The 16,021-nt window shown below is 40.3% G+C and overlaps 1 protein-coding gene across 3 annotated transcripts in view; it reads left to right on the top strand.

The window, feature by feature from the left end:
* Positions 1-418: 418 nt before the first annotated feature.
* Positions 419-16,021, top strand: part of runx2b (RUNX family transcription factor 2b) — a 49,796-nt gene continuing 34,193 nt past the window's right edge. For all 3 annotated transcript variants that reach the window (XM_037537631.1, XM_037537632.1, XM_017681647.1), the window contains exons 1-2: positions 419-680; positions 903-1,034. In XM_037537631.1, coding sequence (XP_037393528.1) covers positions 977-1,034 — 58 coding nt within the window. In that variant the 5' untranslated portion in view covers positions 419-680; positions 903-976. The remainder of the gene's footprint in view (positions 681-902; positions 1,035-16,021) is intronic.

The following is a 16,021-nucleotide window of genomic DNA, read 5'->3' as shown; positions in this document are numbered from 1 at the left end:
CTACGGCATGCCACCCGGCAGCACTAGAAAGGAGAGCACAGGGAGGAAGGAGGAAAGAGGGAGTAGGTGGAGGAAAGAGTGTGGGCTGGAACAGCAGCAAGAGCGTCCCAAGCAGTCGTCCCATATGCAGCAGGGAAGCTGGAGCACGCTCGCGCCCCCCGCTGAAGCGCTCATGACTCAGGGGAGCTGAGGAGGCTCCATCAGTCCCCTCTCTGGCCCCTCCCTCTCCACAGCTTCCCCCAGAGTGCCAGGAAGAGCTGCCGAACCACGCGTCTCCACAAGAAGAAAAACAGAGGGAGAGCAGGAAGAGGGGAAAAGAGAGACAGAGAGAGAAAGAGTGAGAGAGAGAGAGAGAGAGAGAGAGAGAGAGAGAGAGAGAGAGAGAGAGCAAGAAAGCCACAGCAGTAAGCTGGCCCACTCAACTGTGCTGGTGTTGCTCCGGTGATGTCACGAGCATGTGACTCTGCCTCTCCAGTGACAGCGTTTTGAAGGGAGGAAAAAAAAGAGAGATTTTTTAAAGCTTGTGCCTTTTTGGGTTTTGTGTGAAGGCTCCACTCACCTCCCGAGCAACCACAGAACCACAGAAGTTCGGCTTAAAGCTTTTTCACACGGTGCTCCTGGCGGCGCGTAAATGGTTAATTGTCGTGGGTCAGCCTTGGGCTTAAGGACCTCAGCAGCCAGTAAGTACGCTTCAACCGCACTCTTCAAATGCAACGAGCTTGGCTCCATCCTCTCCCAGTGAGGGGACATTTTTTTTCTTTTTTTTTTTTTTTTTTTTGTAGCCAGACCTGGTCATTACTTGTGGTCATGAAAATAGTTGATACAAAAACGCAATTCTTGTGGATGTGTTTTTTTTTTTTCTCCTCTTGCATTTCCTCCTGGCATGATGTGCGCTCCCTAAGTTGAGGACACTTCAAAGGTCATCAAAACCATAGAGAAACAAACTTTGTCCACGGAGTGACCGTTCGTGGTGGTAATGGCATCCAACAGCCTCTTCAGCTCGATGACTTCTTGCCAGCAAAACTTCTTCTGGGGTAAGTGCTTGCATTTTCTTTTTTTTTTTTTTGTTGGTAAAAATCAGTGTGGTCAGTAGCTTGTGGAGAGGTCAGAGTTCAGTGGGTAGAAGGAGAAGGCCGAAGTTTATGTTTTAATTGACAAGGCCTGTGCTGTCATACAATATGTACAGAATATGTATATATATATATATATATACCCAGTACACAGTAAATCTTCTGTCCTGAAGAGCATTTATGTTGTGTACAAACATTTGCAAATAGCCAACTTGTTTGTACAACTTAAGGCTATGCTTGTGGACCGATGTTGAGAGCAAAAAAGGGATTTCCGTCAAGTGTAAACATTCACTCAGCACGCTGCACACATTTACAGACATGTATAGAAACAAGGCAGAATATGAACGCAAATATGGAAATGTTGACATGACCTGTTGGATTAGTGGATGTGCTTTAGCGACTGGCCTTTCCAGGAGCAAAGATGTGTGGAGGTCCTCACTGGAGTTGACCAAGTCAAAAAGAACCAAGGACCAAAATAATGTTTATGCTGGGAAACTAAAATTTCCCAGATGCTTCTGGAGAGAAAGAAATGTCTAATAATGTTGAATCACTTCTGATCTTGAAAATACGACTATTGTAGTTTGTTTTGTGAAACTTTCATCATTCTAGTGGCATGTTTTGAAACGTTTTGTCAGATTTACTACTTACTCCAAAGACACCAGTGTGTGATCAAATAATCATAGCATTAAACACATAGCCTTGTATACACAGTTAGAAGTCATATAAATCTCAAGGTGCCAAGAGAGGATACAAAAGAAAAGGCAATGACTCACAATATGAAAACTATTATGCAATTAAATAAAATATACAGAAAGACAGCACTCATCTTTATTGTGCATGAAGAAATATGACTTTCCCATGTCAAGACATGGGGGGAAAAAGCAAAAAAGTCGGTTTGCTGTGCTTGATCTATGAGTTCACATATCCACTCCAAGAGAAATGTTTCAGGGCAGCTTTGAATAAGTCAAAGCGTCTAGTCTGCAAACACAGCTGTGCTCCCTGCGCTGCGCGTGCTACATGCTTCCCTTTGCGAGGCCACAGCCGGCAAGGCACTTGTAGCAATCAGCACCCCCTATTACCATGTTAACCTCTGCCCCTCTCCGCCGTCTCTGGGGTGAGAGCACAGAGGGATGAGAGCGGCTTGGCGGGAAGCTTAGCGCCTGCAGGACGATAACACGCTTCGTCTATGGCTGCTGATGTGTGCAAATGTGCAGGCTCTGATAGCTCCTAATCAAAGACAAGTCCACTGCAGCAGCATCTACTGTCCATTTGCTATGCATGATTTGAATAACCTCATATTATCCAGTCATTAAGCTTAAGAGTAATTATACAATATCTACTATGTTATAAAGATGGTAGCTATAAATGTGATCAATTCAATCATTAACCCTAAGAATCAGTATTCATTAAGTACTCCACTAACATTGAGTTACTCAGTAACTACTACAGTCATTACATAGTAGTTAACGTTAATTATTTAGTCATTTCTAATTTATATGCATTTTTTCCATTGTTATTCAGGACCTACACTGGTATAAAAGTAGTTGCTATAAGAGTGAGGAATTCATGCTTATTATTCCATAATTAATCCTAAGAATTATCATTATTACTATTATTCAATAACTGGAGTAGAATATTAACTACTGCTACAAACATAATAACTACAAGATTAATCTGTACTTATTATTCAGAATTACTATTCAATGACTCAATAACTACTACACTACTACTGGTATTATTCAGTTACTCAGTAACTACTACTTGATTATTATTATGATTTACCCAGTAACTAGTACTCTTATTACATAGTAGTTACTGTAAATTAATTTGTAAGTACTATGTTATAAAGGTAGTAGCTACAAGCTTAAATAATCCACTCCTATGTTATGAACATAATAACAATAAAAATGAGGAATTCAATATGGACTTCAAATTCCTCAATTTCAAATATGCAAAGGATCATGTAGATACAGTTATTGATAGGTCAAAGAATAAAAGCATATAGATCTTAATTACTGCAGTGCAGAATAAAAATACCAAAAAAATGTAATTATGCAGAAGTATCTAATGCATGTCCTCAGAGACAACTGGAGCTCTAACTCATAACCTATAACATACACCCCTGAATAGATTATCTGAAAATCGCTGCATCTACAGTAGCCTCTTCTTTTGCATGCACACATACACAGACCAAACACGCATACATGCACATTTAAATTCATTCAGGCTCCAGCATTTAAAAAAGATTTGGATTTAATTAGCTAGAAAACATTCTTCTGTAACTTTGCAGATGGGTGTGGAATAATCATCAACATGTGTGGCGAGACTCTCCGGGGCATATTATGCTGCTTAATTTCTCTCTGCCTATCAGACTCAAACCAAGTATTGACAATTCTCCCATGGTAGCAATTATCATTTAGAGAAACTGTAGCAAAGAAAGAGACAGAAAAAAGCACACCTAAACTAGAGCTTGATGAAAGCAGAGAGGATGGCTTAATGAAGCTGATGACTCAAGATCCAGACCCATTCCAAATATCCATATGCAATAATTGAGGGGACCTAAGCTGGGAATTAAAAAGGCAGCTTCTGTTGCATGCACGGGCTCCTCAGATCCGACCACAGGGCTTCGTTTCTGAGACATCTTAAAAGCAAACCAGACATCCTTTTTCCACAGCAGAGCCAGAGCAGGGAAGCCCTCTCATCAATAGGTAATTGAGGCAAGGGGAAAATCTCGAGGTCCTCAGCGGTGCCTGAGAGGAGAGAGGCATCTAAAAATATCATCCTCAAAGGAACATTTATTTAGTGCAATTTAATTGTAGCTGGCAAGCAAACATCTAATTTAAACAAGAATTTATAGATAGCGACAGCTGGTATGATTGGTTTACTATCAATGGATTAAAAGCAACTAGTGTGAGCTGTGTTTGCATATATGGTATAAGGTGTGTCGTCACTGTCATACCTTGTATCTCCAATTTTGTCATTTTTTTAGTTTTTTGCATAATTCAAAAAGTTCAGTTACCTTTTGCCTTGTGTTGAAATTTCATGGCCAGCAGACCAACAGAAATGGTCCAAAATTACATGGAAAGAAATACTTTTACATTAGCGTCTTTTACAAGTTTACAAAGTTTTTTCCTTCTCCTGTAAAGTTTGATTCAATTCAATTCAACTGTATTATCATTATAACAACACAGGGTCATACAGTATAACCAAACAGTGCCTGACTAGTTCTCCATGCAGTGTTTAAAATAGATTAAAAAGACAATAGTGCAAAGACAGTAGGCTAAAACACAAAGTCAATAGGTGCATGGACCATGCATACAGGTATGTGCATGAACAGTGACTGTAGGTCAGAAGTGCAAACTCTATTTACTATACTGTAATAACTAAACTAATAAATATGCAGACTTGAAGGATTTATAGCTTAGGTCTTTATATTGTGTATTAGTTGGAAGTTTGTTTTTGACAGTGATGGTATTTGCTATGCTTTGTGCTGCCTTGATTAAAACTAAAACAAATTTATGTTGCACTTGATTTGTTCTGTTCTGATCCAGTATGTTTTGGGTAATCTATGCAAAAAGTCCAAAGCAGCACAAAACATTGCAGAAGTATCACTCTTATTAATATAATTCCTCCTTTCCTCCTTGTCCCTTCCTGCATTCAGATGATGAGAGTGCTGCTTGATAAATATGTCCATTTATACAGCACACATGCAGTATATGGTATTACACAAAGCCTTTGATCTTTGAAGGGAAGCAACCAATAACTGGAACACGACAAAGGGAAGTGAAAATTTAATCAGCGCACTTAGTCACACTGTACTGTAAACCGATCCCCTTTGTCGCTGTCACAGCATATGCCCCATCTATAACATAGAAAAGCCTAGAGAGCCGGAAAAGACTGTCCAAAAAAAGGGCGGACTTAGTTTCACAGCACCACGAGTGCCATCTCCGAACTCGGTCGAGTTACCTCCCTGCACAAGCCCATGAGCCTAGAAAGTGTTAAATGTGAAGGATCAGTTGCACTCCTGAACATCAGCCCCGTGGCTGTTGGACAGAGTGTCCGGCCATAGCCGCCCACGCCAACCTCGTGCTGTAACCGGAGCAGGATAGTGAGGAGAAAGAGCAGGATCAGCTTGCACCTCAGAGGTGCAGCGCCGTTGTGTCACAAGAGACCCACCTGTGGATCAAACAGCACCCATCTGCTGCAGCGGGGGCGGCAAGGAGCTTTCATGCCCCCCTTAATCTGCCTCGCCACTTCTCCACTCGGTCCCTTAACCGAGCTTAAAGCGAAAGTTCTCTCAGCCCAAATGTAGTCCATCAGCCAAGAACTTTTTGGTGTCCCAAGTAATAGAATCAACTCTCATTAGTGTTGTGCAGACTTCATGCCTAAATCTTAACAGATGTTCTTCTAACCGTGTTAAGTTGTTAAGTAATTTCAAATAGACGTGCTTATGACAGTCTTATTTAAAAATATGTACAAAACTTTGGACATAATTCCAGCTTCAGTAAGCAATGCAATTTACAGTACTGGGCAACAGTCAGAGACCACCCTTCATTTATTTATTTTTCAGTCAAAACTGCCATTGAGTACAAGTTATTCATTTCTGAGGATATATTTTGAGGGGGATTATGTATGAAATAATCCATTTGTATAAGGAAGAGGAAAGTCAAAAGAAAATAAGTAAAGTAGTTTTCTAAACTGTACTTCAAAAAATGATTTGATGAAAGAAAATGGGGCTCATAACAACAATAATGTAAGACCTGGTAGAAAACCAAACTGCTACCATCAGACAAACAGCACTTAAAGCTTTCATCTTTCAAAGAGAGGAGAAAATCAAGCTCCACTCTTGCTTCAGATCTGAGAAAATCAATAGGTGTTTCAGTCAGTCTTTCCACTATGAGAAGACAACTCAACACAATGGGTCTGAAAGAATGTGTAGCTGTCAAGAAGCTGTTACTGTGAAAAGGGAATAGAAAAAAGAAGAAAATTGCTCCAGAAAAACGGACTGGCCACCCCAGAGCCCAGATCTCAACATCACTAAATGTGTTTGGGATCAGTTGGCTTGTGAGAAGCCTGAATTATGAATACATCGCTGCTGTCAGAACAAAACCTCGTATTTCTAAAATTCTAACTTCACAGGAGGAGGAAAAAACAAATACTCTGCTTTTAATGAAAGTCAATGGAACCAGACTTTTTTCCTAGTAATTTGGGACCATTTCTTTTGGTCCGTTCATCATATAATTTACAAACAATGCAAAGGACGACAGGCATTTTCAAATTAGGTCAAAACCTAAAAAATTGCAAAAATGGACATACGAGCTTTTGGTGGTGACAACAATGACATATATATGTAATAGAAAAAATGCCCTGTCCTGGATACATTAGCACACTGCAGCACCCATTGATTTTTACATAACAGCATGTCATACAGTTCCACACACACACACACACACATCTTCTAAGCAGCTTATCCTTCTGGGTCATGGAGGGAGCTGGAGCCCAGCAGTCATTGGGTGGAAGGCCCTTAAGTTTAAGTGATACTGTTTTGATCCCACAACCGGGGAAATTCCATCTCCGCATTTAACCCATCCATGCAAGTGAAACACCACACACACACTAGGGGGCAGTGAGCACACTTGCCCGGAGCGGTGGGCAGCCCTATCCACGGCGCCCGGGGAGCAATTGGGGGTTAGGTGTCTTGCTCAAGGAGACGTCAGTCATGGACTGTCGGCGCTGGGGATTGAACCGGCAACCTTCCGGTCACAGGGCCAGTTCCCTAACCTCCAGCCCACGACTGCCCCCCAAGATACAACAGGTCACTAGTCCATCAAAGGGTAGGCAGACATATACATTCACATACACAGGGGCACTTTAGCATGTCCAGTTGACCTGACTGCATGTCTTTGGACTGTGGGAGGAAACCGACACCGACACAGGGTGAACATGCAAACTCCTCACAGAAAGGACGCCGGCCGGGAGATCGAACCCAGGCCCTTCTCGCTGTGAGGCTACAGCAATACCCACCACGCCAATGTGCCACCCATGTAATACAGTTCCATAAAACACAAATCAATTCAAGATTACTTATCTATTTGGCACAGTGTGACACAAGTGTGTGGTGATACAGATTATACAAGCTTTAATTACATGTTAGCTACAAACTAGCCTCATACCAATCCTATATAAACTTCATACACTAAATGTGCTGGCCAACCTACTGCACTTATCTAAGGAGAAGCTTGTGTGTGTGTGTGTGTGTGTGTGTGTGTGTGTGTGTGTGTGTGTGTGTGTGTGTGTGTGTGTGTGTGTTTTGATAAGCTATATTTTGAAATAAACAGCTCAGCAGCCCTCAACTGAAAGAGCCACTAGCTGTACTGTAAATGCCCCTGAATCACTGTCTCAGCACCTGCGATGCATCCGTTCCTGGACACAAAAGGCTTTGTGATACACTGTTGAGCAGGGCACACCCGCCCACACACACTTTTACAATCACCGAAATCTTATATGCAGCAGACAAAAAGGTGCGAGTGGGCGCGTACGTTGATACTGTGTTCAGTAATTGGCTTTGAAGTAGCAGCAGCAAGGTACTTTTGATGCCTTCGAAATGCCCCTGAGCAAACTGCAAGAGAAAGATCTGGAAGCATCGTTTCACCTAGTTGTTCAGGTTCACGCATCACAACGTCTGAGGGGAAACGAGAGGAAAAAATCCATATTATCCCTTAGAACCCGTAGAACCACATATTTAACACAGGACTTGGAACAGTTACATTTTAAGCCAAGAAATCCATAATTCTTATTCTTGTTTTGCTGTTCTATTCTAATGTAAATGCATAATTCAATACGTCATCACATGGTAATTACATAGGTGCGCAAAACCCTCCCAAGGGTTAAAATCTGGGCCTTTTTGTGTGGGGTTTTTTGGGGAATTGTATGTATTAACAATACTTGACAATCTAGCACCTGTTTTCCAAGATCATAGGAATGTAAACTAACAGTAGACCATGCATCAATTCCAATCAACGTTTCTATCAGTATAACATACTTTAGTATTGGGACTCTTCACAGTTCCAGTAAATAACAGTAAAACAATGGGTTTGGACAACAAACGCTGTATATTCTGCACTGTACATCTGTTCTTTTTTGGTGGCTGCCAAGGCCTACTTGTTGTGCTATTGTGTTTCTGAGAAAAAGGGCATCTGTTTTTTGAGTATGTATTTTTTCCTCAAGTCGTCCTACATGCTCAGTAACCGCAGACACTCAATGTGAGAAAATGCACTCCAAAGCACGGACTGTGACTTTAAAACAAAACAACATTCTCAGGCCTTATGTTTCTCTCTTCTTTCATTTTGGGGCTTTAAGTGAGTTTTCACAAGCAACTGTGTTCTTGTAGCAGAGCATGTTCAATGCAGCTAAAGCAGCTTGGCTATGGTATTACATTTGAATTCAGTGTTAACTGAACACTTTTCATCAAGAAGTAACAATGAAATGGACAAAGCTTGTTGAATCAAATGTGTGGTAATTAGAAAAGACTTTAGTTATGAATGTTACAATCAAGTTGTTTGACTAACCTAATAAAAGTTTTGTAACTTTGGTGAAATAATGACTCAAGTAGAAGTAAAAGTACCTCACTAAAAAATAAATAAATGAAAATAGGAAGAAATAAAAATAGCTGATGTTTAATTATACAGTTTAAAACCCCTTTAGTACTGCATTCCCTATGGTAATGAAGTGGAACTTATACACGTATCAGCATAAGACCTAAAATTTATTATGCATTGTTTTTTAATTGTGATGCACACACAAGGACTCAATAACATCATTGTAAAGTGGGTAGAAAAGTTATCCTAAAAGTAGTAGATTTTTCATACACATATACTGTACAGCAAACTTTATTCAGTTTTCAGTGTCAGGAAAAACATCTATTTAACAGTAAAATACACAGAAGCCTTAACAACGAAATAAAACATAATTTTTTTTAGCATTGACTGCGTCTAACCTCTACCTCTATTGCTTTATTACTTCTATTCTTTTCTTGTTTTTAGTTTTTACACTGGGATATTTTCTAGGTTCAGTCTTAGTGAAAATGAAAGTTGGTTTCATTTTCTGCTTTTCATGATTCAAGTAATCCCAAACTAATTCAGTGATGTTGTGGTCAGGACTCTGGGTAGTCAGTACATTGTTCTGAGAACACCAGCAGGATCTTTGTTTTATTGGCAAATATTCTTTTTTGTCTATTTCTCTTTCTCAGTAACAGCTTCTTGACAGCTACACATCCTTTCAGACTCATAGCGTTGAGTTGCTTTCTCACAGTGGGAGGATGGACAGAAACTCCTGTGATTTTCTTCAGATCTGAAGTAAGAGTGGAGCTTGATTTTCTCCTCTCTCTCAGAGATGAAAGGTTTAAGCACTGTTTATCTGATGGTTTTGGTGGTCTACCAGATGTTGTGCATCTGTTAGTCTAATGTTTTCTACATCTTTTAACAATGCTTTGAGTTTTTGAGTTTTTGGAAGCTCAATTTCCCCTTCCCTTGGACATAATGACTCTTTTGATTGGAAATGTTTTTATATATATATATAGAAAAAAAGAGAAATTTCAGTGGAGATGTATGTATTAGAGCATCTCACCACGCCTACACCTGTACAACTAGCCCAGATAAACCTTGTAAACGCTTTGCACGAGGTGACTAATAAATGCAGAGCAGACAGCACACAATATTTTATACAGTTTTCTGTTATTGTGGCTAAAATGAATTAGATGTGCAATTATGGTATTTTAATAAAACCAAACCCCTGAGGGGAAGGATTTATTAAAGCATAACGCTGATACTCACAGTCCATTACAGTCTATTCAGCGGCAGCGAGAAAGATGGTACCACAATTAACTTTAAAAGGTGGAATGTTTTTAGCTTAACTAGCTTAATTAAAATGTCATTTCTTTTCCGTTTGTAATTAAATTATGATTCATGGATGTAGCTTCTGTTATGTATTAGGTCATGAAAAAAAGAAGAAATAGCTCTAAATATCACAATATATTTCACTTTAAAAACACATGAATGTTTACATAAGTCAGAAGCTCAGTTAAAAGATTTAAAATGCTGGGAGTGCCATTACTGTTGAACCTCCCAGTGTTTAGTGTTTAAAAGCAGCATTAAGGTGGAGAGTAATGCAGTCAGTTCGAGATACATGAGACCCCTACAGTCAAAATGCCAAAGAGTCATTTCACTCAATTCTGAAGCTGACTGGATTGTCTAGATTGCACCGGTATGTCACGCGCAAACCGCAGGCATATCATTCCCCAAAGTGCAGCGATTACCAATAAAATAAATTCTCCCAATGGGATTTGGGAACTGATTCAACCTCTCGCTCATGGATTGAAATTCTTTTGAGTTCAGCTCAACAGCCTCAATTAGATATCATTTCGAATTTCAAAATGTGGCACATAGGCCCTATTTTACAAAAGCTTTTTTTACATTGCACATGATGAGAGAGCTTTAGGTGGGTACTCTTTTACACAGAGGGTCCACAAAGTGTAATATAAGAAGTTTAGTTCCCCACAAGGGGCACACCCCATAAAAGACTAGCTACTTACTGCTGAGTTTGAGGTTTAAATATCATTTATGTCATGTGCGGTCCAGGGAAAAGGGTCTTTATGGAACCAGCTGGTCAAATTCAAGATGAAGTCTTAACTCTAGCTCTGCTGATCAAGAATCTGAATGTACGTGAGACAAAGTAAAGCAATGAGTCTTTTCCTCCAGAGTCGAGGAGGAAATTCAGTCCAATATGTATAACATACATTTAAAATAGCTGTCAAAAGTTTGGACACACCTAAGTAAATATACTGAATAAGACATTTAAATCTAAAGGTTTGCTTTTCAATGCAAATGTAATTTGATGCTAAGGCAAACACATTTGATGATGTTACTGGCTATATATAAAAGTTTCCATAAAGAAATATACTTAAAAAGTGAAAAAACAAATGGTGTCAACGTCTTAACATCTGTGCATCTTCTTCAAGCCTGTTGGAAAATCATCTCAGGCAGCTCCTTATGAAGCTACTTTAGAGAATAATCGAGAATAAATTAAACAAAATGGGGCTAATTTCTCAAACAAAATCTAAAAGAGAAGATATTTTGGACTTGTTTAACACTTTTTGGTCACTGCACACATCACTGTGTTATTTCATAGTTTTGACATCCAGTTTATTATTAAATATCGAAAAATAGTAAAATTATGGCAATTGACAGGTAATGTATAAACAATGTCTAAAATGGAGCTAGTTTTGTTTCATTGGTACCCATAATCCATAATAAAGAATTTACGAATCACTGAATGTTTAATATAAGGCCACATTCACAAAGGCATTTTGGTAGTTGTCAAAAATGCACCTCTTGCCATTGATTTCAATGAGTTGATTGACAACTGACATCAATGCATGGCAATCCATGCAAATTATGCACTGCTGTCTGTCTCAGTAGAGTTCAATAGAGTAACACATGCTGAGTTGCTAAAATTGATAAATACTGCATCTATGACTGTCCTTTTAAGCTTTTGCTTGAAAATAAACATCTCAAAATCTGTCAAAAAAAAGTTGCATTTGCTTGTTTTCAAAGCGACAGATTAACATATTAGCTGAGATAACCTTGCAGTACAGCGAACCAGCACACATTTTTATATCCAGACCGCACTCTTATACAAAATTGGTGCTGTATCTCATTCAGACATATAGGAAAACATTCATGCGTCCAAATATGTAGACAATCTACAGTGAAACTCTCTTGTACCATTAGTTACTTGAACAACCCGCATATTCAGGACCACATACATTTGATCGTGATTAAGTGCAGCAGATATACTATGGGCATGAGCGAGTTCAAAGAGAACGGATACCTTTCAGAAGGCTGAAGTCAAATTAGAAAGGACATGCTACCAAACCCCTAAAATGATTTCTTTGGCAGTATCAATGTACTTCCAAAAGCATTTGCTCACCATCATTTCCTCCACCTTATCCGATTCACCCTATTGGGCTTACCCTCATGAGCGTGCATTAAAAAAGAGAACTATCCACAGCTTTAAGTTTTGTATTACTATTTTTCCCAAAGCTTTGGTAATGATGACTAACTCTAGCCTAGACATGGTCTGAAAAGAACAGAAGACTGGACAGGCCTGCTCCCCACGAGAATGATTGAGTTTCTAGCAAACAATGGCAGCCTTATTTTTTAGCAAAAGAAATATCAGAACAGTGGCCAAGCAAATCACCTGCTTCTACAGACTTTTGACATCCTGGAATAATTCATTTAATCTACTGCTGTGCACATATGGCTATATTATACTTTCCCCTGTCCAAGGTTTATGTGCAGGAAGAGCGATGCTCTGTGTGTCTCTGGCTCCAGCTCCAGCTCCGGCTCCAGCCCGGCAAGTGTGACTGTGGCTGCTATAATATTCCTCTGTTACCCTCTTGCATTCATCCAGTTTCTTTTGAGCACCAGGGCTTGAAACAACCTCCATCCAAACACTAGGAAATAAAGCGGAGTGAACAGGAGCCGCGTAAAGTCAGCAGCGACAGACGATAGCTCCCCTGCAAGTCGCGTTCTGGATACCTGCCTGCTCAGGTTGTCCACTAGTTCCTCAATCCGTCACTGGGTGCACATTATACCACCAATAAATCATCCCCAATCTACCGCGGGACAAGATGAAATCCCCCCCATAAATCTGGTACTACTTTCACCTTTCGCACAGAATTGCAATGAACAGCAGTGGATACATGAGAACAGCATGTCTTGCACATGTACTATAAACATTTTTCAACTAACCAGGCAGTTTCGGAGAGGAAGTAGCCCGGTGCAATCCACAGCGGAAGGGAAAAGTGTTAGGTGGAATTTTGCCCTTTTTTCTGGGCCAAAATAAACACACTCTTGTGGAAAAATGACACCCAGTCTTCATCCAGGAGGGCCTGCTGTCCATTTCACATACATGCTTCTCCCTCAATTATAGCTCTTTTTAAATGCATTACTCTGTTAATGACTTTGCACAAAATTAATTCATTAGTTAACATTTATCGTCTTCTCCTTTAAAATGCAAATTCCACCCTCTTACAACTAAAACTGCTAAAAAGGGTTCTTTGAAGCAGTGAATGGGGTGCTGAAATATTTGTCTTGAGGGGCTAAAGTGCAATGTTTGTGGTGGGCCAAAAGGACACAGTAGAATATAAATCAAAGTAGAAATAGGAAGCTTTTTACATTTTTTTTATTAGGTGAGAGGATGGGATTAGGGTACCTTTCTGGCATGCCAAATCAAATGTCCTCATAGGCCAGATTTGGCTCATTGGCCACACGTTGGGCAGACCTGCAAATGAAAACCCACTTTTGGTCTTTTCTACTTTTAAACCTGCACAGTTGACAGGCTCTATATGGAACATTGTTGTAAGTGAGATGGGAAATTGTGAAAATATTTTGAAAGTTTGAAAAGCCTTAACATAACATAACGACCTACACCATCTATGTAAATATATACATTTTTTCTAGAACTGGACATCCAAGCCGAGAACCATTTAAGCACTTTTATTTTTTAAGCGTGTATGTAAGCAGCTAAACAGCTGGCCTTTACAGCACATCTCAGTGTGCTCAGTCTATGTAATAGTAGCCTGCAGCCTCAGCCAGTTGCCATATCATAGAATGGATTTTCTTTGCATTTTTGAAATAACAGTTAAACTTATAAAGTTTCAAAATGTACAATCTCCCCAGTTCATATAGTTTTATTATGGAAATTAAGTGTAGAAACAGCCCATTGTGAACTTATTGTTTCTGAGATGTCATGAAAACCAACAGATTTACATTATTCAGCCTAGAGCATTTCAGCTCTGCCCATAAGGACTGTTTTGGCCTGGACTGCTTTTTAAATGAAAAAGAACAAATAAAAATAGAAGTTGGCCGATGAGAACAGATCTCATTTAAATATATTAATCTTAAATGCAGACTGTCTAATTCTAAGAGACAAAGTGAGGAAAATAGTCATGTGACAATGAATTATAACCGTTGTTAATTAAAAAAAAGATGCAGCCATTATAAGTGGGCCTCAGGGATAGTAGTAAAAGAAGTATAGTAGAAGAAAAAATGTGACAATATGAGTTTCCACAGACAACCAATGATACATGCTGTCCAATCATGCATTCCCCACAGCTAAAGGTACAGTGGCTCTAACTGTGTGAGGGTTTTGTAAAATATGAACGCCTAGCGAGCTCCACAGCAGACGACAGAGCAGCACGAGCCTTTAATGCTGGAGTCCGTCGTTATGGGTGTTTAATGGCAGCCTTCGTCACATATCAACGCCCTTTATTTCTTTTCCCCTTCCCAAGCCACAGAAGTTCCTTTTCTGTTCCTATTTTTAAGTACAAGTGATCTCAATTAAGGACCTCCACGAAGGCTGGAGGCGGCAGACAGTCATGCCAATAAGAGCAAAAAGGAAATTGCCTTTGTAGCCAATACCCCCCCCCCCTTCCCCCTTTACCCGCCCACCACAGCAAGCCTCCATCTCCACTCTGATTTCCAGACGAGGCTGCCATGCCGCATGCCGCACTCATCCAAAACAGCCAGAGGAAGGCACACAGAGTGCACCCTCTCTGTTTTTACCCCCTTTATGGAAATTCGCCTTGCTCTGCCTCGTTTCTGTGCTTTCACTCATGCCATCCCTGCATGACTGCAATTTGCTGGGTAGACGGATCCTCTGCCTCACTTGTTCATACCTTGGCAAGTTCGCCTTTCAAGGCCGCGCTGCTGTTTTCTGTAGTGATGTCACCAACCATTCAGCGACAAATAGTAATTATGGGCTTAGATTAAATCTAGGGATTGAGAGGATTTGAGGAGGTCTTCCTGATGAGGTAAGGAATATGATTTCTGTGTATGTGTCATCTCTCGCTCTCGCTCTCTGTCTTTCTCCCTCCATCTCCCTGCCCCTATGTTGTGCTGCCTGCCAAGGATGGAAAGTAACTGTTTGAAACTGGAAGGTTCTGTGGCCCCATCAAAATGCTCCACACATAAAGCCATAATTAAGTGTCTCAAAAAATGCACCACTGTGAAATGGAGCCTTGATCCAGGGCCTTAAGTGGCTGTATTTTTCCTCCAGACCGACGAAAGAACGCAGGACGATAGAGAGAGAGAAAAAAAAAGAAAAACACACAGAAAAACACTCATGTAGCACGTTACATAATCTTGGGGCTTTATGAATCTCAATTGGAGTCATTTGGATATCATTACAGCCCTGCAGCTTTGTGTCTCCTTTTGTTTATATTACCAGTCAACAATGGCTTCTTTGTCTTGTGTCATCACTTATAATAAGGTGTGGATCACCGTTGGGAGGGGAAAAGGCGTTCGTAGCACTGACTTTTTGAACAAACTACTTGTCTGGCTGTGTCTGAACCTACTATGACTGACTTTCATTCAGTGCGATTTCCCGCGGATGCCTGTTTGATGAGCTGGCCGCTACTGTCATCTCCAGCTCAAGTTTTATCACGCCATCACCAGATCCTGGATCCGTTACATTGGGAGGCCTGTCTTTCTTTCTCTGTCCGTGCAAACTAAGCATATCACATCATCAGTTTTGAGCCAGATTAGATCAGACATAAGGGGTTTAAAAAAAGCAAAAAAACAGCAAAAAAAAACCAAGTGATGAACAGTGAACAGTAAGCATGTGTCCTTGTTCACGCTGAACAGCTTCAACCTCTTCGCCTCTGTGGCACATCCCCACCAGCCAGCTGTGTGGGCTGCTCGCGGCTCATTAGAACATCAAACGGCGAGCCCGAAAGGAGTGGGCAGAGCCCCTGGTCTCAAGGCACAGTGAATGATTGAAATTAAGTGCGTACACCCCGCACCGATATTGCTGGCAGATGGCGCCCATACTGTACAGCAAAGTGGATTCAGATGTGACAAATGTTCTTTGATATGTCTTTGTGTATGACT

This window comes from Pygocentrus nattereri, chromosome 4 (assembly GCF_015220715.1).
Source record: "Pygocentrus nattereri isolate fPygNat1 chromosome 4, fPygNat1.pri, whole genome shotgun sequence".
Lineage (NCBI taxonomy): Eukaryota > Metazoa > Chordata > Actinopteri > Characiformes > Serrasalmidae > Pygocentrus > Pygocentrus nattereri.
The sequence above is the reverse complement of the archived record's forward strand: the minus strand, read 5'-3'. Positions and strand labels throughout refer to the sequence as shown.